Here is a 26,023-nt window from a genome sequence, read left to right as displayed (position 1 = left end):
CTATTTCTCCACATCCTCTCCAACACCTGTTGTTTCCTGACTTTTTAATGATTGCCATTCTAACTGGTGTGAGATGGTATCTCATTGAGGTTTTGATTTGTATTTCTCTGATGGCGAGTGATGATGAGCATTTTTTCATGTGTCGGCTGCAGAAATGTCTTCTTTTGAGAAGTATCTGTTCATATCATCTGCCCACTTTTTGATGGGGTTGTTTGATTTTTTTTTTGTACATTTGTTTAAGTTCTTTGTAGATTCTGGATATTAGCCCTTTGTCAGATGGGTAGATTGTAAAAATTTTCTCCCATTCTGTAGGTTGCCTGTTCACTCTGATGGTAGTTTCTTTTACTCTGCAGAAGCTCTTTAGTTTAATTAGATCCCATTTGTCTATTTTGGCTTTTGTTGCTATTGCTTTTGCTGTTTTAGTCTTGAAGTCCTTGCCTATGCCTATGGCCTCAATGGTATTGCCTAGGTTTTCTTCTAAGGTTTTTATGGTTTTAGGTCTAACGTTTAAGTCTTTAAACCATCTTGAGTTAGCTTTTGTATAAGGGGTAAGGAAGGGGTCAAGTTTCAGTTTTCTACATATGGCTAGCCAGTTTTCCCAGCACTATTTATTAAATAGGGAATCCTTTCCCCATTTCTTGTTTCTCTCAGGTTTGTCAAAGATCAGATGGTTATAGATGTGTGGTATTATTTCCGAGGGCTCTATTCTGTTCCATTGGTCTATATCTCTGTTTTGGTACCAGTACCATGCTGTTTTGGTTACTGTAGCCTTGTAGTATAGTTTGAAGTCAGGTAGCGTGATGCCTCCAGCTTTGTTCTTTTTGGGTAGGATTGTCTTGCCAATGCGAGTAAAACCATCAGATCTTATGAGAACTCACTCACTATCACGAGAACAGCATGAAGGTAACCATCCCCAGGATTCAATTACCTCCCACCAGCTCCCTCACACTACACATAGGGATTATGGGAACTACAATCCAAGATGAGATTTGGGTGGGGACACAGTCAAACCATATCAGAAGGCAATTACAAAAGACCATATATTATATGATTCCACTTACATGAAATGTCCCAAATAGGCAAATCTATGGAGACAGAAAGTAGATTAGTGGTTTCCTGGGAAGGTTGAGGGAAAATGAAGAGTATCTGTTAAAAGACACAAGGTTTTATTTTGTAATTGTAAAAAATGTGCTAAAATTGTGGTGATGGTTGCACATTCTCTGAATATATTGAAAATTATTGAATTGTATACCTCAAAGGGATGAGTGTATGCTATGTGCATTATAGCTAGTAAAGCTGTTTTAAAGATGTACCTGTATTGTTTGTTCCCACAACCACTGGCAGAATTTTCAGGAATATTGCTTCAGGTTCTTTATGAACACAATAGAATCATATACTTATCAACACCTTTTTTCTTTTTGGAAAATTGGATACTCTTTTGGCAGCTTTTTTCCTCTGTTGTTTTATGCATTTATAGACTAACATAGTTATCCTTTTTTTCAATAAGTCTATCACTGATATTTTTATTTTTTTCTGCTTTTACCTTTTCTTAAAATATCATCTTGTAAACTCTATTTTTTGTGATCATAGTTTTACTTCTATCTTTAAAAAATTAGAAAAATCTTTTGAAAGAATTTGCACATAGTTTTAAAATGAGATAGCATAAAAGGGCTTATAATGAAAACAAATTCTGGTGCTCTGTCCTCCCTCCTGTTCCTGCTACCCAATTTTAACTGTTTCTGTTTGTTACTCTGATCATATTTCCCATATTATTAAAAAGCTCATGCATGCATGTTCCAAGTCGATTTCCAACTATGATAGATGAATAAATAGCCAACTTACATTTGGTCATTCATAGGATTCTTGCGTAAACATAATTTTTCCTCAGAAATTTGAGGACATTGCTTTATTATCTTTTACAATTTTATTTTGTATTTCTGTTAAAAGATATGATACTTGTTCCTTTTTTCTCTCTCTTTCCTTCTCTTTTTCTGAAAAAAATTAATAATTATTTTTATGCCAGTGTTTTGAAATTTCACAGTGATATGCCTTGTATGTACAGTTTTTAAAATCCATTGTGTTAGGCCTTTGGTAAGTGGATTAGTCCATTCTGATGCTGCTAGTAAAGACATACCCAAGACTGGATAATTTATAAAGGAAAGAGGTTTAATGGACTCACAGTTCCACATGGCTGGGGAGGCCTCACAATCATGGCGGAAGGCAAAGGAGAAGCAAAGGCATATCATACATGGTAGCAGGCAAGAGAATGTGTGCAGGGAACTCCCATTGTTAAAACCATCAGATCTCGTGAGACTTACTCGTTACCAGGAGAACAGTATGGGGGAAACCACCCCAATGATTCTATTGTCTCCACCTGGCCCTGCCCTTGACACATGCGGATTATTACAATTCCTGTGAGATTTGGGTAGGGACACAGCCAAACCATATCAGTAAGCATTTCAGTCTAATGAATACTGTTTCTCTTCAACTCTGGAAATTGTGTGAATACTTTAATGATTTTCTTCCCTCTGTTTGTATGATCATTTGGGGATTCCAGCTAGTTGAGTGGAAGGTCACCTAGAGTGATTTTCTGTTCTTCTCAATCAGAATTCCTCATGTAAACCACAGAATCAGAAAGTGGTTTGAGTAACTATTTTCTCACATCTTCCAAGGCTCATCTTAACAAGTACTATTCTAGATACATGAGAGAAGTTAACAGATAACATACAGTGATTGTCTAGGACAAGGGTCAGTGAACTTTTTCTTAAAGGGCCAGATAGTAAAATATTTTGGGTGTTGTAGGTTGGGAGGCAAAATCAAGGTTATGGTATAGGTATTTATATATCTATCTGAAATGTAACCATTTAAAAATATAAAAAATGTTCTTATCTTGTGAGCCATTAAATTAAAAAGTAGATTGCTGGCTGGATTTAGCACACAAGCCATAATTTGCCCAACCTCTTTTTTAGGGCGTTAGGGGTTAATTCTTTCACTGAATCTGTTCAAAAAATCCTCTCTTTTATTTTCACTCATTTCCCTTCAACTTAGCTTTTTATTTTACCTTTGGGGAGATTTCCACAAATTTTTCTTAAAGCACTTCTATTTTAATTCAATAGTCATTTTTCATTCCAGCACCTCTTTTTTGTTTTCCAGTTCCCTTTTTTAGTATCTTGTTTTTGTTTTACGGATGCAAGACATTCCTAAATGTTTCTAAGGATACTCCTAAATAGTTTTTAAAATCCTTTTCTTTTGTTTCCTAAATTATCTCTTTTTCCTTTGAGGACAGTTTTTCTGTTTTGTGTTTTTTGTTTTTTTTTTTTTTTTTTGAGACAGAGTCTAGCTCTGTCACCCAGACTGGAGTGCAGTGGCCGGATCTCAGCTCACTGCAAGCTCTGCCTCCCAGGTTCACGCCATTCTCCTGCCTCAGCCTCCCGAGTAGCTGGGACTACAGGCGCCCGCCACCTCGCCCGGCTAGTTTTTTGTATTTTTTAGTAGAGATGGGGTTTCACCATGATAGCCAGGATGGTCTCGATCTCCTGACCTCGTGATCCACCCATCTCGGCCTCCCAAAGTGCTGGGATTACAGGCTTGAGCCACCGTACGTTCGTGATCTCTGGTAATCTAGTCATACTTAACAGTGATAAAATAGAAAAATCATCTATTGTTTCTCTAGGTAAAATGCATAAACATTTAACTATTACATGTTACATTTTTAGTTACCATTTATATTGTATATATTAAAACTGATACTTACAGGAACAGAAAACCAACCACTACATGTTTTCACTTATAAATGGAAGTTAAACATGAGTATGCATGGATACAAAGAAGGGAACAATAGTCACCGGGGCCTGCTTGAGGGTAGAGGACAGGAGGAGGGTGAGGATAGAAAAGCTACCTGTTGGGCACTATGCTTATTACCTGGGTGATGAAATAATATGTACAACAAACCCCCACGACACACAGGTTATCTTTAGAACCAACTTGTACATGTACTCCCAAAACTAAAATAGATTTTTTTAAAAAAGGAAAAAAATCTGATGCTTATATTTTCATTAAATCTCCTCCTGAAAACAGACATAAAGAGAAGATCTCTAATAAGAGGGTATGTGTGCACGCGTGCTCATGCGTGTGTGTACATGTACCATCCAGAGGCAAAGGTGGTATTTGAGACATTCTGTCATTAGGGTAGTTGCCCCTTTTGCTTTGACACTCTGTTCTTTTGGTGGTTTTCAGCTTCCTCTGCCATCCATCATCACTTCCATCCCCGCTTCATCCGTCTGCTAGGTGACTGTTGAAATTGCTCGGCTGCTGATGGCCCTCTCATCTTCTTTGCTGTAATGGTTTTATGTCTTTTACAAACTATTGCCTACGATTTAAATAGAATCTCCCAAGAGAGAAGATAAGTGTTTATGTTCAGGTTGCTAATTTTTAATTAGTATTCTCACTACACATTTTAAACTATATTTTTACATTTATTATGTGCTTCTGAAATACAAAAAGCAACATGAATGAGTCATTTGTGGTGTTTATAATTTGGTAGGGAGATATCACACATATGCCCAATTAACTTTAATAAAAAGAAAAAATGCAGTAAGTCTGATCAACTACTTTGAAAACAGGAGTAGTAGTGAATGGGGAGGTCAGGCTCTAGGGAGAGGTTGGCATTTGAGCTGGGCTTGAATGATGAGCACAACGTAGATGTGTAGAGTGGAGAAGGTGTTGCAAGTGGATAGACCTTAACGTGCACAGAAGTACAAATCAGAAAATGCAAGAAGCAGTTAGTAGTAAGTTTCCAGTGCGATTACAGTATGGGGTAGATATATATTTGGTTGAGCAGGGGGACATTTATAGGACACAAGGCCAGAAAGGCAAACTGGACTCAGATCATGGAGGATCATTCCATACTCAGGCGTATGGATTTTGTTATTTAGACCACTGGGGACAACTTTTAAGTAGGGTGTAAAGATGGCCTAAATGTCTTCTAGGTAAGTCACTCCAATTACAGTAAGAAAGATAGATTAAAAAGATAAGATAGGCCAGGCCTGTTGGCTCATGCCTGTAATCCCAGCACTTTGGGAGGCCGAGGTGGGTGGATCACCTGAGGTCAGGGGTTCGAGACCAGCCTGGCCAACATGGTGAAACCCTGTCTCTACTAAAAAAAAAAATTACAAAATATTAGCCAGGACTGGTGGCACGCCCCTGTATTCCCAGCTACTTGGGAGGTCAAGGCAGGAGAATCGCTTGAACCCAGGAGACGGCGGTTGCAGTGAGCTGAGATTGCACTATTGTACTCCAGCCAGGGCAACAGAGTGAGGGGGGGAAAAAAAAGATAGTTGAGGTAGTGAATCCTGTTACGAGCTGTTAATTACAGCCTGAACCAGGACAGCAGGTTAGTTTCTTAGCAATATTCATTAAACATCGGCAGTGTCTGCTAGGTATTTTGATAGACATTGATACTTTGGAGGTTTTTTCCTCAAAATGGTTTCTATAGCCCTGTCTTCCTCCCTACTCCCACTGGGGCCATCCTGAGCAAAGCTCTACTGACTCCATGCATGAGTTACTAGGGCTCCAACTCCTGTAGACACCAGGGTCTCTCTCCAGCCCAATTCATTTTTTGCACCACTGACAAAATAATCTTCAGATGTGACCTAAATTATGTCATGTCTCCTTTTAAAACTGCTTTGGTCCCCCTACCAATCAAGTCTTAACTCTTCTTCTGGATGTCAGTGTCCCCACCCTGGCTCTACCCTAACTAACCAAACTTTTCTTGCCAGTCTCTAATACAGAAATATTCTTGTGAGGCCATGACGGGAGGATCACTTGAGGCCAGGAGTTCAGGATCAGCCTAGGCAACACAGTGAGACCTTGCCTCTACAAAAAATATTTAAAAATTAGCCGAGCGTGGCAGTGCATGCCTGTAGACCCTCAGGAGGCTGAGGTGGGAGGATTGCTTGAGTGTGGTTACACTGAGCTGTGATTGCGCCACTGCACTGCAGCCTGGGTGACAGAGTGAGGCTCTATCTCAAAAAAAAAAAAAAAAAAAAATTGTCAGTCTCATTTCTTTAGAGCATGCTCATTCTACCCCCGTGCCTTCTTTTCTCATGTGACTTTGCCGTGCATGTTCTCTATACCTTCTCATTTAAATTCTTCCCATCTTTCAAGTCTCAGCTCAGTTGCATCTCCTCAAAAGTTCTTCTACATCTTCTTTGAAAAATGATTGTCTTACACTATTTTTTCTTTTGTTTTCATTTTTTGAGATGTAGTCTCACTCTGATGCCCAGGCTGGACAGTGCAGTGGCGCAATCTTGGCTCACTGCAACCTCTGTGCCCCAGGTTCAAGTGGTTCTCCTGCCTCAGCCTCCCAACTAGCTGGGATTACAGGTGCCTGCCACCACACCCAGCTAATTTTTGTGTTTTCAGTAGAGACAGAGTTTCGCCCTGTTGGCCAGGCTGGTTACAGACTCCTGAACTCAAGTGATCTGCCTGCCTTGGCCTCCTTAAGTGCTGGGATTACAGGCATGAGCCATCGTGCCCACCCTTTTTTTGTGGGGGAGGGAGGGACAGGTTTGCACTCTGTTTTCGCAGTGGTGCGATCTCGGCTCGCTGCAACCTCCGCCTCCCAGGTTCAAACGATTCTCCTGCCTCAGCCTCCCTAGTAGCTGGGACTATAGGCACGTGCCATAACATCCAGCTAATTTTTGTTATTTTTGTAGAGATGGTCTCCCTATGATACCCAGGCTGGTCTCCAACTCATGGGCTCAAGTGATCCTCCCACCTCAGCCCGGGAGTGCTGGGATTACAGGTGTGAACCAGTACATCTAGCCGTCTGAACACTATTTTTCCATCCCCATGATGTCTAGCCTTATGTTTGGCATGTCTATCCTCAGTTACTCCATGGTCACAATATGGCTGCAGGAGTGCCAGCTATCCTAACCACATTTCAGACAGGAAAGATAAATGCAAGGGGCAAAAGGGACAGCTCTCCCAGCTGAGTCAGCCACCTCTGAAAAGCTCTCCTGAGGAGTGACTGGCACTAGGTTGGCTTCATTGGTTGCCCCTAGGTACAAGGGATAAGTTTCTAGATAGGCATATTCAGGGTCTCCATGTTAAACAATTCCAGAGGGCACTATTCACAAAAAACAATATATAAAATAGAACAGATTATTCAATATCTTTATCTGGGTTTAATATATATACATATGTATCATATACATACACAGTATGTATATGTATTTTTACATACGCATATTATATATGATACAGTATACATATGTAAAAAGTTATCAAGCTGTATAGTTAAGATTAGTATACTTTTTTCTTCCTCATCCCAACACTAGTATACTTTATACTTCACTGAATATATGTTGTACTTCAGTTTTCAAAAATTAATGGTTTCCTCAAGAGGTGTCCAGTGTGGTCAGCCTGGGAATGTGGCTGTAGATAAAACTAGGATTATGTTCTCAGAAGGAAGAGCAGACACTGAGTTAGGTCTCCAGAAGTCTTTGTCACAAGTATAGGACTTTTTTCTATCAATACTTTTGACATGTACACCAATGTTTTAAGATATCACAGTGTACAATATAATATATGTATTGTAGGGGAAAAATCAACATAAATATGAATATGCTTTCTTCATTTTAAACTCTGGTACAAAAAAAGTATTAAAGATTGCCTTTCTGTTTGATGTCACATAGATTTTTATTTTTATATTGAAACATTCCTACAAGAACGAAAGCATTGGCTTTGAGAAATAAAATATTGCTTGTAATTTTTATTCATGTGCTACAAAATTTAAACCTCAAGTGAAAACTCAGTGTATACTTTTGACTGCTATGTACTTTATATAGCAAAAGCAACATGTGATTTTATTAAGTCAATAATAAAAGGATTTACAACACTAGTTTCTGAAAAATATCCACTTTGGGTCGCTCTACACTGATAAATAAAAAGCAAGAAAATAAAACTGATCATAAGATGTCAAAATCTAGTCTGTATTTTTAAGCGTTTGCAAACATTTAAGTAATCTTTTGAAATTTTCTTTTACTTCCTTTCGTTCTATTAGAAAAATCTGAAAAATAAACAACCAAATTCACTTTGTTATTATCGTGAAACTACTAGAAAATGAGTGACACATGACTAGTCTGCTCTTATTTCATGTAATTTAAAATACATTCCAAATAATAGGAATTAGCAAATGGCAACATATTTTTGTTTGTTTTGTTTTGTTTTTCTGGAGATGGAGTCTCTCTCTGTCGCCCAGGCTAGAGTGCAATGGCATAATCTTGGCTCACTGCCATCACCACCTCCCAGGTTGAAGCGATTCTCCTGCCTCAGCCTCCCAAGTAGCTGGGACTACAGGCACATGCCACCACACTTGCCTCATTTTTGTATTTTTAGTAGAGATGGGCTTTCACCATGTTGGCCAGGCTGGTCTCGAACTCCTGACCTCAGGTGATCCACCCACCTCGGCCTCCCAGAGTGCTGGGATTACAGGCAGGAACTACCGCACTCGATCAAATGGCAACATCTTTAAGCATTTATTTCTCAGTGTCTGTGGGTTGATGTTTACTTGTTTTTAAATAAAGATTGTGTTTTTCTTACTTAGGTTCATCCTCAGCAGCACCGGCTTCTTTTTGAAGTGTTTGACGAAAATCGATTGGTAAGTTATATTGTGCTTGTGTGAAATATGAAGTAAGGGTACGTTTCAGGAGAGCAGCCAGGGGGAGTGGGTAGGCAATCTGGGATTTGAGAGATGGGTTGTGGGTGGTTATGGAGACTCTGGGCAAAATGGTGAGGGAGATGGAACTTGTTTTCTTTCTCCTGGTGCTACTGTCTCCCTTTCCATTCTCCTCCCAAGCACCTCTTCTGATTGCTGACATATTATAAGGTCTTACGGAAGACCTCTTGTGACAGGAGAGGACAGAAAATCAACCTCTTTGTCCTGTCTTCTCTCTCACTCGTCCATGACCCCTGGTTCCAAGTCCATGGCACTGGGAACCTTCGCCCAGAGTATCCTTCAGTTGCACCTCCTCACTACAGTGGCCTTTCTTAGGGTTACCCGTATCCAATGGACATCCTATCCACTCTCTCATCCCCACTCTTCTACAGAGGAAATCTGTCCTTTTTACACTGATAAGGAATGAGCAAATAAAGTTTTCTCAAGGATGGCCAGCTCTTACAGAAGCAAAAAGCAAAGTTAAACCTGATGTTCTTTTTACAAAATGATTGTTCTGATTTCTGAATTCCGAAAGACTATCTTAAAGTCCTATTCTTTTCCTAATGTCGTCTCTGAGGATCCAATCTCAAACCCTCTTCTTAGCAGCTTACATTTATATTTTAAACCTGTAAGATTTGAACAGGTAAGTATACAAACAGTGTTATGTGTGCAAAGCTTATCAGTTACAAGCACCAGAAAAATTAAACAGTTTTGTTCATTTTTTAGCTAACAAAGAAACTAGCTTTTTTTTTAAAAAAAAAAAAAAGTCTGTTTTTAGTGTTAAACTACATTCATGTTTTTTGCCCTCAAGAAATGATAATTATACTAGCAACTAAAAATATTGCCAGTGAAATCTTTAATAAACATCATAGTAAGCAAAAGTACATTATTGCTGCCGAAGAAGACTATCACTGGCTGGCAATCTAATTTTTTTTTTTGAGTTGGAGTCTCGCTCTTTCGCCAGGCGGGAGCACAGTGACTCAGTCTCAGCTCACTGCAGCCTCCGCCTCCAGGGTTCATGCAATTCCCCTGCCTCAGCCTTCCTAGTAGCTGGGACCACAGGCGCATGCCACCACGCCTGGCTAATTTTTTTGTATTTTAGTAGAGATAGGGTTTCACCATGTTGGCCAGGAGGGTCCTGATCTCCTGACCTCGTGATCCACCTGCCTCTGCCTCCCAAAGTGCTGGGATTACAGGCGTGAGCCGCCACACCCAGCCTGGCAATCTAATTTTTAAGGCTGAGTGACAGATGTTGCTGATTTGATTATCGAATATGGTTAGTTACAGAGCTATTTGTTTTCTGTGTTTTTGCTTTTTTTAAAAGAATATAAAATGTTTTCCTTTTTTCTCCCCTCTATCTCTGTAGATCTGTTTTCCTTTATTTATTATTATTATTTTTTGACAGAGTCGCACTCTGTTGCCTAGGGTGGAGTGCAGTGGTGCAATCTCAGGTCACTGCAACCTCTGCTTCCCGGGTTCAAACGATTCTCCTGCCTCAACCTTCTAAGTAGCTGGGATTACAGGCACCCGCCTCCTTGCCCAGCTTATTTTTGTATTTTTAGTAGAGATGGGGTTTCACCATGTTGGCCAGGCTGGTCCCTTCTAGATGGAAACAAATTAAACTTCATATTGGTGGAGTTTTGTGTGTGTGTTGTTTTTAAATCATGAAATATACATACAAAAAAGCCCACATAATATAAATATTTTAAATAATAAGACAAATATGTATATACACACACACATTACTCAGCTTAAGAACTAGAACTTTACCAAAATCTTTGAAACCCTCCCTAGATCCCTCCTTAGTAGCATCTCCTTTTCGTCTTCCACTGGTAGCCATTGTCCTCAATTTTGTATTTACCATTCTTTGCTTTTTAAAATACTTTTATCACATATATACACATATATATCCCTAAAAAAGACATTGTTGTTGGCCAGGCATGGTTGCTCATGCCTGTAATCCCAGCACTTTGGGAGGCCGAGGCAGGTGGATCACCTGAGGTCAGGAGTTCAAGACCAGGCTGGCCAACATGGCGAAACTCTGTCTCTACTAAAAATACAAAAATTAGTCGGCCGTGATGGTGGGCACTTGTAGTCCCAGCTACTCGGGAGGCTGAGGTGGGAGACTTGCTCGAACCCAGGAGGCAGAGGTTGCACTGAGCCAAGATCACACCATTGCACTCCAGCCTAGGTGGCAAGAGCAAAACTTTATCTCCAAAAAACAAAAACCCACGTTGTTTATTTTGCATATTTTTTAATTTATAAAAATAGCATATTTCTGTAGGCATTCCTCTGATATGCATTTTTGCTTAACGTTGTATTTGTGAGATCTGTGATGACACCTTTCAATGAGGCATAAGTTTCTATACTCTGAAAATATCATAATGCTATAATTTATGTATTTAACCTCCTTAATATTAGTGTTATTAGTGTTATTTCCAGTATTTTGCTCTTACCAATTGATAAACATTTTTATGTCTCCGTATGTACGTGTCTGAGTGTATCTCTAAGAGATACGTTTTAGAGTTGAATTGCCAGATCATGGTATTACTGTTATTTTTCCTGTTGCCACTGATACCGACGTGAATTCTGCCTTGTCATTGGGTGTATTATTGCTGAACTATTTTATTTGCGTTATTTGCATGTTGTGTACAAGGAGGGACAGCTCACATCTGTGCTTTCCACACAGATGTGGTCTGGTCCGTTTTGCTAGTAACTTTAGTATTGGTGTGACTCTTTCTTAATGGCCAGAACGGCTGTTTGTCAAACACTGATCAGCAAATTAACATTCCTTGAGCGTTTACTGTGTATATAATACTATAAAGTGCGTCATGATAGGTTGGAAGAAAAAAGCATTGCCTTTGATATTAACAGTTGGATATTTATAGATGGATAAACATGACAAATAAAAATTTTAAAACTTTTAACTAAAGGAAAAAAACAAATAATACATTAATCAAGATACTGTAACGCCTGTAATCCCAGCACATTGGGAGGCTGAGGCAGGCGGATCAGGAGATGTTCCTGGGGTCAGGAGTTTGACACCAGCCTGGCCAACATGGTGAAACCCTGTCTCTATTAAAAATACAAAAATTAGCCGGGCGTGATGGTGTACACCTGTAGTCCCAGCTACTCTGGAGGCTGAGGCATGAGAATTGCTTGAGCCCAGGAGGTGGAGGTTGCAGTGAGCTGAGATCATGCCACTGCATTCCAACCAGGACAACAGAGTGAGACTCCATCTCGGGGGGGGGTGCGGGGGGAAAGTTGTTATAGATCCCCACACTAAGGACTAAGAAATTCTTTTATAATCCTGCATTTCTTTGGGGGTATTAGCTTGTAACCCTAAACAAATTTTTCAGTCCTTCTAAAAATACCTTCTCACATTTGAAAAATGAGGACAACAATAGCCCTGCCTATCTTATAAGCATGTTGTGAGGATAAAATGAAACAGTGACTATGAAAATACTTGGAAAATTCTTTATCATGATACAAATATAAAGTGTTATTTAACATTCATGAACTTACGCATTTGTAGCTGTCTGATATGGTATATTTTGTGTCAGCTAAGATATACCATTTAGTATATCTACTGTGTTAGATGCTCTTCTATGCATGGGAAATACAGCTTTTCTCGAGAAACTCGGTTTACTAGCAAAACAAAGAGCCATAGATAATTAGAACAGGGTGGTGTGTGTCATTCTAGTCCTCTGATTTGTTGCTAGTCTCAGCAGGTAAGGGAGGTATAGAGATGACTTGAGATGTTATAGAAACTATAGCCATTGGTGGAGTAACAGACCTGATTGTATAGCAACAAGTGACCTATGTTATTATAAATGTCATTCCGTCTTTATTCTGCTGAGGTACTCACAACTAAATTTAAAATGTACCATTTTCCTAGCAATTTCTCTTTGAAAATGGAGGGTGAAGAACACAAGTATAATATTAAGCAGAAACAACTTTACTCATCTGGAAAACGTTTGTAATATAAGTGATATTTGCTTTCAAGAAAGAGTAGGCTTATATCATTGTTTTCCAGCCAATTTTAAGACTTGAGGGTTTTAAAATATAGTCGTTTCATTATGGTGATGGTAGTGGTAGTGGTGGCAATAATGACAGAACACTTCAGAATTATGTGCCTTAAAACAATTCTACCCACCAATGCAAAAGTTAGCACTGTGTCACCAGTCTAAGACATACACCTGTACACATTCAGCCACCGGTTTTAGGAGCTGCCTATATTCTGGGTGGAGACCCTGTGCTTCTCACATTTAGCAGTTGTATTAGTGAAGCTTCTCCAGAGAAACAGAAACAATAGATTGTGTATACATTTTATGTATTATTTATTTCTCATGTATTTTATATATGAAATTATGTATAATATATGAATATATATATATTTCCACACTATATATGTATATAGTGAAGACTGCAGTCTGAAATCTGCGGGGCAGGCCAGGAAGCTGAGAACTTAGGCAGGGACTCTACATTGTAGTCTTGAGGCAGAATTGCTGCTTCTTACAAAACCTGTGTTTGCTCTCAAAGCCCTCGACTGATTGGATAAGACCCCCACGCATTGTGGAGGGTAATGTGCTGTACTCAAAATCTACTGATGTAAATGCTAATCATGTCTAAATGTCTTCATAGCAATGTCTATACTGGTATTTGACCAAACTACTGGGTACCATAACCTATCGAAGTTGATACATACAATTAACCACCGCAGCTGACTTTGGCCTTCAAAGTTCAGCCAATGATTAAGATGACCCAGAGCCTATCCATACCATGTAGATAATTACATTATTTTCTGTGTAGATGATCAGTAAGCAACAGCTCAGAATGTGGGGTTCTTAGCTTCAATCTGTTTCACTCCATAATATGCAATTCTTTGTAGGACGTGCATGGATTCTTTCCAGATGAGGGCTGCCATGTCCCTCCAGTTCTTCTACCCTTAAGGTTAGGGTTAACACTCCTGTCTGGTATTTGCTGGACTGAGGAACTACATTTTATAGCAAGTTCCCCGATTTCCCATGCAACCGCTGTAATAGCAGTATAGATCCTATGTTCAGACCTCAGCCAGCAGTGCAAACTGTTCAGCCTCCCTAGAATTTAAACTCAGACTAGAGTGCTAGGAAGTGCCTGTGATTCTCTTACCTTACTTTCCTTGGCTGAGACCCTCTCTGTAAATTTTTCAAACGTCATTCCTTCTTGTCCACCTGCAGCGCTTTTTGATATTTCTTTAAAAGTGGCAGCTAGATCAACTTCAACAACAACAATAACAAAAATCCTGAAAGAAAGCATCAGGCATTCAGAGTGCCTGTGGTGACACCATCCATCTATCCATCCAGGCTTCTCTCTGGTGTCTCTTGGTACTTACTTTGTGCCCAGGACAAGCTCAGGAGCCCCAGAAGAACTGTGTAGTTATGGTCCATGCCCTCCGGAAAGTTAAAATCTAGTTAGGGGACATGGAACTAATGCTTATAGTGAAGCTTATCAAAGAGAAGACATTTATCTGGCCAAATACTTGGAGCTCATTATTTTATATGTTAATAATCAGAGGAGCTTTTCTTATTTCTAGTACGTTGTAGGCCACAGGCATGAACAATTAGATCTCATTGATTAGCCTATTAGAAGGAATTCATTCTTTGAATTATTAGACCCCACACTTAATCCCAGAAAGAAAGCTGAAGTCATTTGAAGGCAGAGTAAAACAGGACTCCTCCTTATTTAAAAGAAAAAGATGTTAAGGGAATATTGACTGAAGTCTGTAAAATCTTGAAGGAGATAGGTTATACAAAACCAAAATAACATCATAATTGTATTACTAAATTTCCAATTATTGTACACATTTGAAAACACAATGCTGTTTCATTCTAGTCAAATATAATTCAATAAATTCCCATAATTCTATTTTGTTGTGTCTTAATTGATTAAATATCTGTTTAGAAAATTCTGATCGAAAACAGATCTATCGTAAGCAGTTTTTTTAAAACAAAGTATATGTTTTACATATTTGCTTTTACTTAGGGAAAAAAAACTTACTTAGAAAAATACAACTTGGGTGTAGTACCATGTGGTATAAACAACGGAACTATTTTACCTTTTACTTTCCTATGAATGAGCCAGTATATATTTATTACTGGAGTTCCAGCTATAAAATTTAGGTAAGGGGTTTAAATATACCCTAGAGTATTATTTAAAAATAAATTTGCTTCTTTCAAATAGAATACCAACCTTGGTCTATGGCATTTGGGAGAGAAATTAAAATATTAAATTTTTATTACCCAGTAAACTGAAAATAAAGGTTAAATAAATACAAAGCAGAAAAAATATATACAAAATCACAACCTCTAAAAGGACAAACAGTCCACTGTTCTCTACTGTGGAAGCTTTATCAGCACTGCTGAGTAATTACACCTCTAGGGCAGGGCTAGCTCTCAAAAATGTAAACAAGTATGTACTTTGTTTATATAAAGAAATGTACAGCTTGGTTTGTATTTCTTTATAGATATCAAACAGCTAAATGGATTGTTTCAAAGCACCAGCAGGGGCCAGCAAAGAGCTCTTAGAGTTTTTCAGAACAGAATTGGCATTGAGATATGTTTATTTGATGTGTTAAATCCTTTTTAGACTTCTTTACTTACCACAACACTCTCTTAAGTGAATGAATTGCAGAGACAGTGGAATAAAATATCCTATGTGTTCAAACTATCTTGGGGTATAGTTTTTTTTTTTTCTAATCTGCATATATTTTTATTGGAATGTTTGCTTAGGCTATTTCTTGGCAGAGTTTTAATAGTCAAAATATAAATGGCATCATTTAAAGACTGTTCTACTTGGCTGGAAAAGGCCTTAAAATTACAGGAGAAAATGCTTAGTGACAGCTTCTCTTAAACTTTTTTTCTCGAACCTATGCTTCAGTTTTGCAATGGTATTACTAGGTTAATTTTGTAGTTCTGTCCTTAAGCTTTCACTTTTTATGTAATTAGCACTTTAGAAGCTAAAATATGTATCTGTTTGATGTAGTGCTAAAGTTTAAATTCATCCTAAAGTTTTGGTATTTCCAAATTTACAGAACTGTTTGAATTCACAAATTAAAAAAAAAATGAACAGTCCCTCTATTAACTAACTTGACTAGATTCCTAGTATGACTACTATTTGGAAATTCAATCTTTGATTTGATACTTAATTACATGGGGTTTCGTTCCTACCAACTTCCTGTAATTCTATACCTATGGGTAAAAATATTAGTGGTCAAAGTTGGCTGGAGAAAGTATAGGCACTGCGATTCACATAGTTAAATGTTCATTTAGTAGAGCTGGGGTGAAAAAATACTGTTTCAACATGAAATGTTAGAAGATTGTTGTTCTTGTGTTACTCATTCATGCAAATTGGAGAAGGTATAATTGAAACAAGGTTGGCTGTGTTTGAGTCAGTGTGCTGCAGCTGAGCTCAGCTTAAAGGTCGCTGGAAATCAAGTGCTTTGTAAGTGAAGGCATTTTGTCTACAAGCGATTCAAGACATTTTGGAAACGTCAGTCTCTGGAATGGGTCGTCTTTTTCTTTCTATGATATCTGGTATCTAATGTTTTACTTAGGATAAAGACTACTACTTAATAGCTCTTTTAGGCACCACAAATGATTTTTTCTTTTGATGCAGTGCAGCTGCTTCTAGCCTGTCTACGGACAGAGATCTTTGTTATGACTTTCAGCCCTTAACATGTTTGGAAATGAGAACAAATGGCACAAAGCTTACGATTGCACTTTGCAGCCAGAAGAAGCAATACTTACCCTTTGTCAGAAACCTCCGGAGATGACTTGGATAGCCATGTTCACATGTGCTTCAAGAGACCAACACGGATTTCAGCGTCTAACGTTGTTCAAATGAAGCTGACTCCCAGACAGACTGCACTAGCTCCGTTAATAAAGGAAAACGTTCAGTCTCAAGAAAGATCGTCTGTTCCCTCATCTGAAAATGTTAATAAAAAGAGCAGCTGTCTACAGATTTCACTACAGCCAACAAGGTACAGTGGATATCTTCAGTCTAGCAATGTCTTAGCTGATAGTGATGATGCTTCATTTACTTGTATCTTGAAGGATGGTATTTACAGCTGTGCTGTGGTGGATAGTGAATTGAATGCAGTGAATGATGGTAACCTTGTAAGCAGTCCAGCCATTTGTAGTGGTAGCCTTAGTAACTTTTCAACCAGTGATAATGGATCTTACAGCAGCAACGGTAGTGATTTCGGGTCATGTGCAAGTATCACAAGTGGAGGTTCATACACTAACAGTGTCATCAGTGACAGTAGTAGTTATACGTTGCCACCAAGTGATGATACTTTTTTGGGTGGAAACTTACCTTCTGACAGCACCTCCAGTGGAATTGTGCCAAACAGGAATACTACTCCATGTGAAATTTTTTCGAGAAGTACAAGTACAGATCCTTTTGTCCAGGATGACTTGGAACATGGATTAGAGATTATGAAATTGCCAGTGAGCAGGAACACAAAAATTCCACTAAAACGTTGCTCCTCCTTAGTCATTTTTCCTAGGAGTCCTTCAAATACCCCACCGACTTCTCCAACAAGTCCATGTACTCTTCTGAGCAAAGGATCCTATCAAACTTCACACCAGTTTATTATTTCTCCTAGTGAAATTGCACATAATGAGGATGGCACTGGTGCTAAAGGATTTCTTTCAACAGCTGTCAATGGACTTCGGTTATCTAAAACAATGTGTACCCCCGGAGAAGTAAGAGACATACGTCCGCTTCACAGGAAGGGCTCGTTACAGAAGAAAATTGTTCTTTCGAATAATACTCCCAAACAGACTGTCTGTGAAAAGTCATCTGAAGGATATTCTTGTGTTTCAGTGCATTTCACCCAACAAAAAACAACTACATTAGATTGTGAAACAACAAATGGTGATTGTAAACCAGAAATGTCAGAAATTAAGCTTAATTCTGATTCAGAGTATATTAAGCTCACGCATGGGACATCTGCATGTTTGCCATCCTCCCAAAACGTAGATTATCAAATAAATATCAATGGAGAATTGGAAAGACCAAATTCACAGATGAACAAAAACCATAGTATTTTACAAAGAAGTATTTCATTGGGAGGAGCTTATCCAAATATTTCCTGTCTATCCAGCCTTAAGCACAATTGTTCTAAAGGGGGACCATCTCAGTTACTCATAAAGTTTGCATCTGGAAATGAAGGTAAAGTGGATAATTTATCAAGAGACAGCAACAGAGATTGCACAAATGAACTGTCTAATTCTTGCAAGGTAAGTTTCCTTTGATCTTGGTAAATATTAATTTATACGAGAATAACTTAATGAAATATTTGGAGAAAATTTGTTATTATAACCTAGCAGTTTTATATATTTTCCTGGTCCTTAGCTAGCAGTACTTTGTAGTCATAAATTTTATATTTGTAAATCTGAAGAACACTATGTATAGTTTTTTACTGTATTTGTTATTTTACCAATGTACAAAATGTGTATTTTTAAAAATCTTCCTAAGTGATTTAAGCTGTAAAACTTTTCTACAACATAAAAACAAACTTTGAATAACAGTCTATTTCATAAGATTTTATCTTGGTATCTTTTTCCTTTAAATGGTATAGTATTCTATTTTGTAGCTCAGTATTTTATTCCTATTTTCAAAACCATCATTTTGCTTTCTCCCCTTCTTAATCATTATGAAATAGAGTAAAATTTAGAATGCTTATTTAAAATATTAAATACCCATATCAAAGTGTGAAGATCTTGTTATAAATTATCATAGAGGAACTATACCTCTAAAATACATGTATTGATAAGATCATTCATAAAAACTATTATACTGCATGTTTAAAGCAGAGGAAAAATAAATGGCATTTGCCTTTGTATATACCCTTAACTGTGGAATTTTGTTTCCACCCTATTTTTCTTGAGCCAGAGTTAATACTGCCTTCTAAAATGTAACTCACTCACTCAACAATATTGAATTCTAAGTTTTAATATTTTTGAATTTGGTTTAAATTGCTAGGCATTTCCCACAATTTTCTATTTACCTTTTCATTTTTGACAATTCAACTTTATTATATTAGTAATTTAACTCTTTTGAATCTTAGCCAAAAGTTCTTTATGTAATTTGGCCTTTCCAAAGTAGTTAAAATGGTTTGAACTGAAATAGAATTTTAAAATTTCTGTATTTGGAATGCTTTGCCAGATTCCAAGAAATTAAAAAAAATTTCTAACTAAAGCAATTTTACATGACAGTACATAATAGTTTGGGGGGATAAAAACCTTATCTGTTTATCTGTGTTTTTGTAACATCCAATATGTTTATTAAAGATTTTAAAAAAAAATCTTCTGGATAAGTAGCTTTAAGTGAATAAAATAGTAATTGCTAGTTTATTTTCTCTCTTCTGAAATCTGGTAAATATAACAATTGTTACCAATGCCCAGATGTTAATATAAGCCACTACTTTACTGAGGATAAAAAAAGATCAGATTTCAAATTCTGATCTATATTTTACAATTTTTAATTCCATTTAGGAAACTTTTCGAAAACCAGCTTTTAGGAGATTATAATCCAATCATCTATTTTTCTTCCTAAAAGGAAGAAATGAAATGGCACTGAGAAGAAACATTAATACTATGCTAATTGAATTAATGTTACTTATAAATTTCTTTTACACGTAATGAAATAATTAACCTGAAAGGAGTAATTCATGTATAAATATTTGTAGAAACACCTTAAAATAGTTTATTTTATGGTAATAATTAGAGTTTGTTGTGGATGCTTTTGAGAAGAGTATTTTAAATGTGTTTTTTAATGAAATGTGGATCAAATGCCTTTTGCATTGTTAAAAATATCCATTGTTACTGGTTTTATTTATGCTTAGGTAAGCTAACTTAAATATTTTTTGTAACAATCAAATGTACAACTTTGTGCAGATTCTATCTTTTTGTAGATTATTGGATTATAAAGTAGTTCAGAAGTGTGCAGTTTGCTGGAGATTTAAATTGTCCCCCTTTTAATGTTTATTAGACTTCTCTTTATAAAAAGCATTGTAAACCATACAGTGACAGTTAAATTTAATTTATACTATATCTAAATAGATCTAATTGATAAATCAAGGCTTGTTTTATGAAGAAGATTCTAGTGTTGCTTTTTCTAAATATAGCAGTGGCAACAATGATGGGTTTTAGAAATAATCCTGTGTTTATCAATAATTATATATTAATCTAATTATAGTGGTATATTGTAACTCATTTATAAATAAACAGCTCCCAAAATATTTCCCATGACTCCAGTTAGTCTGGGTTAGTATTCTGATATGCTGAGTCTGGATTCACATTTAACAAGTTGATATTAGAGTAGCATTTGGTAATGTCAGCTATCTGTACTGAGCAGTCGTGAAATTAAATCACTGCTTTGGTCAGAGACCCTGGTTTCTAAAGCACTGAGAGTCTACACATTCTTTTCTTATATGTTTAGCTACCAGTCTCTAGCAGTATAAGATTGAGTTTCTAGCTTTCTATAATCAACAGCTCATTAATGACTGAGTTTTTAAATCTAGTGAGAACTTTTACCTGTATCTGGGACACTTGTCTGTGTTCTGTGTTTACAACTTAGAGTGAAGATGAAACTTTGTAGTCTGTCTGCATAATGTTTATTTCAGGCATAGCAAACAACATAACAGTGACTGGCATATGTTTATTATGTATGCCTTTTGAAATACAATATTACTTTTGTAAAGGCTATATAATGACTTTTGATCTGAAAATAAATATTTGATATTTTAACAGTATGTGTAATGTTTTGGCAGTTCAATCAAGAAGCAGGTTAAGGAACTAAGGTACTACGTATACAGTTATAAAAATGATTGCTATTCAGATTTCTAAATCTGTATAGTAGTTAGTTTTCTCTACTGTTATTTTATTGCCCCCATCTGTTATTTTCTGAATCTCCTATGTTATGTTGTTAGGATGCTCAGAGATTTCAGTACCCAGTTATTGAATGTGCATTAGCATTTTGCCCAAGCTTGAATGTCTTCTGTTCTTTGCTTATATTCATATTTTTATTAGAATTATTTTTTACATTTTTTTCTTTTTGTTATAAAAGTTTTTGTTCATTATCTGTAACTTAATCCTAAATAGGTAAATTGCTACTATTCTAGTATAGTAGAACTGTAATAAACTTATGTCTCAATTATTTCAAAGCCTTTAACACTGATCTCAAGATTATACATTTCAATATTTTCTTATTTAATTGTTCTTCCTAAAATAGATGTTTTAAATATATACTTACTTCAATGTTCCATTATTTTCCAGTCCCCATTTTACTAAATTTAGCAGAATATTTAGAGAGATTTGGTTAAATTTATTTTGAGCAGCACTTATAAAAACCAATGTAATTTATAAATATTCTAAAATGTGATGCCATAATGTTAATGACTAGTTTTAGAAAGTTGGTGAAAAATGTATATTTGTACATGTATATTTCTTAGAACTGAGGAATCGTTAATTTCAGACAGGTTCAGAGTGCTGAGTTGTTTGCTTGAAAATATTTTGTTTTCTCTGTAGATGTGTCTTGTTTAATTCATCCAGTACATATTTGAGTGTCAGGCCCTGTCCCAAGCACTGAGAATAAAAGATGAGTAAAATACAGTCTCTATTTAGGGGATCTCCCATTCTAGTAATAGGGACATGCTGGTAAACATAAAAACTTTCAGTCTAATATGTGATGTGCTAAATAGAGGTGTGTATGAAAAAGTAGAAAGATGTGACATTTTTCATCTGGAGAGAGGACCTGGTTGGTAGAGGAAGGTTTCCCAGAGGAGGTGACATTTGAACCGAGTCTTGATAGGTAAACTAGAGTTCATCAGACAGAGAAATCAAAGAGATTCTAGGGCAGGGATTCCCCATCTCAGCATTATTATATTAGGCTGGACACTTTTGTAGTGGGGGCTGTCCTGTGCACTGTAGGATATTTAACAGCATCCCTGGCCTCCACCCACTAAATGCTAGTAACACCCCTTTCTCCTAGTGTGACAATCAAAAAGTGTCCCCAGACATTGCCAGATGTCCCCTAGGGGCAAAATTGTGCCCTGTTGAGAATCACTGCTGTAGGTGTCAGCAGCAGCATATGCAAGACTAGAGATGTGAAAGAATCTCACACTGTAAATAGTCCGGTGGGGCTCAAGCATAGGGTAGCCTGGGGATGTGGGAGGAGGTGATCTGCCGGAAGTGGGTCGTAGTCGATTAGGCCTGGTGCTTCATGCTGAAGACAAAGAAGGTGGTCTTCTGCTGAGAGTCAGTAGTTGGGCAATGGAAGTCTTTATTTGAGAGTGTGAAGTGCTCTCTTTAAGGTTTTTAGAAGATAATTTTTCATGGTTTCATGGATTATAAATGAATTTAAGTTTTCCTAACTTGGATGACTGGGTTAACAGTGATGTTATGAACTAAGATGAAGAACTCAGGAGAGGGGCCAGATTGGGAGGGTGAAGAAGAAATCACAAATTAAGTTTATGTGCTTCCGAGGCTGCCCTGGTGGTGCTGCTTTCAAGTAGGGCAGTTGGAGATACAGGACCAAGGCTCAGGAGAGAGGTGAGAGTTGGAAATGTAGATTGGGAGTCAGGAGTACAGTCAAAGTCTCAGGTAAGGATGAACATGTTAGGGAAGGTATACATGAGATGGGAAGGGAAGATAAATTATAATTCTGGGGACTACAAAGTTTGGTGAGGTGGTAGAAGAGGGCATAAAGAGGAGACTAAGAACCACACAGAGGCCAAGAGAACATGGAGGCACGGAGAGCATGGAGGCATGGAGAGCATGGAGGCGTGGAGAGCATGGAGGTGTGGAGGCATGGAAGCATGAGTGAAAGATGAGGGAAGGAGGACAGCAGACAGTACCACAGAGAACAGAAGTATCCACTGGATGTGGCAGTTAGAAGGTCTGTTAGCAAGAGTAGGCTCAGGAGAATGCAGGGTTAAAAGCCAGATTGAAGAAAGAATGAAACAGATAAGGAAGCAGAAACAGCCAGTGTAGGTTGCTTGCTCGGTGTCATAAAATTAGCATGAGATAGCATAGGCAAGGTATATATTTAGTGATTGTTATACAGAAGGCATATGTGAAGTAGATATAAGATATATAAGACAAACTCCCTCTCTACAGGGAGAGTACAGTCTCTTTTTCCTGGAGAAAAACATAAATGTTACAGTCTTCTGTTCTTTCACCTTGGAACTATAGAAAAAGCAAGTATGATCAGTGAAAACTGAAATGGAGATTCAGCAATATCAAATGAACGAAACAGAAAATTACAAGTTAAAACTTGAAATCGTTTATGAATATTCATAACTCATTTTGGACAGCATTAGTCTAACTTTCTCAGTCCCCTGTCTACCACCAAAAATAAGACAAAACAAAATAGAGTTTCCATGTAGAAAACAAGTCAAGGTTTTAAGGCCTATTCCCAGAAACTACTTGGAGAATAAGCAATTCTGTCTATTTTGCTGGCTTCTTCCACACTATGGAGCCTACCATGTGCTAGCTGTTGTGAGGCCTCACCCATTTGTATCCACTCTCCCTTTATATCACAGGTGACAGGGAAATAAGACAGACCAGGAGAAGCCAGGACAAGAGCCTTTGTAGGCTGAAGGGGCTTGGCAGAGTCTCTGGGTGAGACCAGGCGATGTGTTGAGGTCAGGAAGGTGGTTAGCAGAAGGAGCAAATGAGTGCTGAGAAAGGGAACCAATTGTCTTGTCAGCATATCCTGGAAATAATCCAAAGTATTGCTCACACGTCTGGTTCAGTATCCTTTGTTCCTTGTGTAAAACTGGAAGACTGTGGTCAGATGAAGACAGATACTTAGAGATATAATAATTTCAAAACAAGGGGTGAGCAGATCTGTCCCAGTTCAATGAGATGTTTTGGGAAGGACTCAACATGGGAACAATTGTTGAAAAGCAATTCCACACTAAGATTGAAGCGAACTGTTGGGATAGAACAAGAACAGCAGACCTGAGGGCTTAGACAAGCAACCAGCTAGTGTGTATGTGTAGCTTGATTCATGGGTGAGTCACAGCAAAGAACACCTTAAACAAGTAAGTAAATTCATGGCATTTCTAGTTAGGCTCGAGGATGTCTGTTGGGGGAGAAAGAGCGTAGGCCTTCTCTTGACTTAGAGGTATTATAAAACCATAACACTATGAAACATTTTTATTACCTTAGTAGTAAAATACATTACCCAAGCAAGATATTGATGATATAGTAGACCATGTCTTTAAATTCAGTTGTAACTAAACTTAGATAAGTATAATTATACCTGAAGTTAAATACAGATATACCTAAAATAATATTATCCTGAATTGCTTCCTTTTATTTACTTTTTCTCTCAATTTTTTTTTTTTTTTTTTTTAATGATGAGGTCTCATTATGTTACATAAGCTGGATTTGAACTCCTGGGCTAAAGCAATCCTCTTGCCTCAGCTTCCTGTGTAGCTGGGACTACAGGTGTACTGCTGTGTCCAACTTGTAGGCTACCCTCTAATGCTTTATTAAGGAATTAGAGAATGGCTTATTAAGATGTCCGCAGGACCAGTGATTTTTAAATGCTCATGTGCATGTAAATAACATGGCAGTCTTAAAATGCAGATTCTGGTTCGGGTTCAGTACGTCTCAGAGTGGGAGCCTGAGATTTCTGTATTTCTAACAGATCGTACCAATGCTGCTAATTCCCTAGACACACTTTGAGAAGTAAGTCTTAAGGCCATTCTTTGATGCGAACAGTAATACAGTTCAAAGTCGAAATATCCATTGAGTCCCTGAAATGCCACTATTGTGGCCATTATCATGAGTAATTCATTAAAAACATATCAATAATACTTCAGAAACTAAATGCACATGCAGCAGAAAAAAAGTTAAAGGTGGAGATATGGCAATAGGTAGGCACATGTAAATTGACTAGAATTGATTAGAGAAGGATTCTGGAGAATGGATTAAGCAAATCTTTTCTGGGCTCAGATTTGCTAGAATACAGTTCCCTAGTATAGAGAACAATGACTAGCTCAAAATAGACACTTAATAGATATTTATTAAAGTAATGAATAAAGCCAGGGACCCTTTGGAATGGGGTAGAGATGACTGCAGAATCCTGATAGGTGAGGATGACTACACAGCCTTGCACAAACAGATAACCAAACTAGGATATTTGAGTGGTGACTGTGATGATGAGTGGGAGCTACGTGATACTTCATCCTTTGCATGGAAGAGTGGCACTCTTAAATGAATACCTTGTCCCTGGGGTGAATGCCAGTGGAATATTATGATCGTGACTCAAGGATTAGTTTCCACAGTGAAGTCTGATTCATAGCCTACATATTCCACTAACTGGTACCGTATAACTATGTGTCTGGTTAGAGGCTCAGATCAAGTTTTCTGAAAAGAAGGTTGAATGGACAGAGATCTTTAAGGGTATTCAGACAAAGGCCATTCGACTAGCTTTCTTTCAGTTTATCATTGTTTTATAAAATGACTTCCCTCTAGACTTCATGTAAGAGCTGAGATTCTCAGACTAGTTCCTGGAGTTTTAAGTAACTGTTTCAGCTAAGAATGACCTTTACTTTTGTGACAAGCCTGAAAGACTGAACCCTCTTAAAGAGTCACAGAGCTTACTGGAAACTCAAGTCGCCTTCAAAGTAAATGAGTTTAACAAGTATTTATCAAAAATAGAATATGTGCCTGCCATAAGTGGCAAATATTCTTCCTTGATTTGAAGAGGTTATAATTGAAGTGAGAAAACAGCATAATCCATTGAAAACAACTGGAGAACAATATAGTATAATATATAAGAATGTTTATATACCTACTTCATGCAGGTGAACACCTAAACATTGAGATATATGATTGCCCATATGATTTTTAATTAATTTTTAACTTTTATCAAGGTAACACATGTGCCTATCTTAAAAGTCAGATATTATTTCTTTGAAGATTTTCTGTCTTTTTCTCCATGTTCTCTCTTCCTAGAATTCCTGTTTGCCAAAGTTTGTACTTCCTGGATTGACCTTAAAATTTTATTTTCTCTTCTGTTTCCTGTTTCTTTGCCTCCTTAATCTACTTCTTGGAAGATTTCTTCCAAGTTTTCCCCTTTCTTTAATTTTAAAATTTTGTTTACTTTTTATTCTCTCTCTCTCTTTTTTTTTCTTTTTTTTTTTTTTTTTTTTGAGACAGTCTGACTCTGTCGCCCAGACTGGAGTATAGTGCCGTGATCTTGGCTCACTGCAACCTACGCCTCCCGGGTTCAAGTGATTCC

The 26,023-nt window shown here is 37.4% G+C and overlaps 1 protein-coding gene across 2 annotated transcripts in view; it reads left to right on the top strand.

Moving 5' to 3' along the window:
- Positions 1–26,023, top strand: part of NEDD4 (NEDD4 E3 ubiquitin protein ligase) — a 167,711-nt gene that overhangs the window by 60,298 nt on the left and 81,390 nt on the right. The window contains exon 5 of one of the 2 annotated variants that reach the window (XM_008016512.3): positions 8,609–8,662. In XM_008016512.3, coding sequence (XP_008014703.3) covers positions 8,609–8,662 — 54 coding nt within the window. Of the gene's footprint in view, positions 1–8,608; positions 8,663–15,618; positions 18,004–26,023 lie in introns of those variants that run through there. The other variant, XM_008016509.3, reaches the window with a different exon arrangement.

Source organism: Chlorocebus sabaeus, chromosome 26 (assembly GCF_047675955.1).
Source record: "Chlorocebus sabaeus isolate Y175 chromosome 26, mChlSab1.0.hap1, whole genome shotgun sequence".
Classification (NCBI taxonomy): domain Eukaryota; kingdom Metazoa; phylum Chordata; class Mammalia; order Primates; family Cercopithecidae; genus Chlorocebus; species Chlorocebus sabaeus.
Note: the sequence above shows the minus strand (reverse complement) of the source record. Positions and strands in the feature narration are given on the sequence as shown.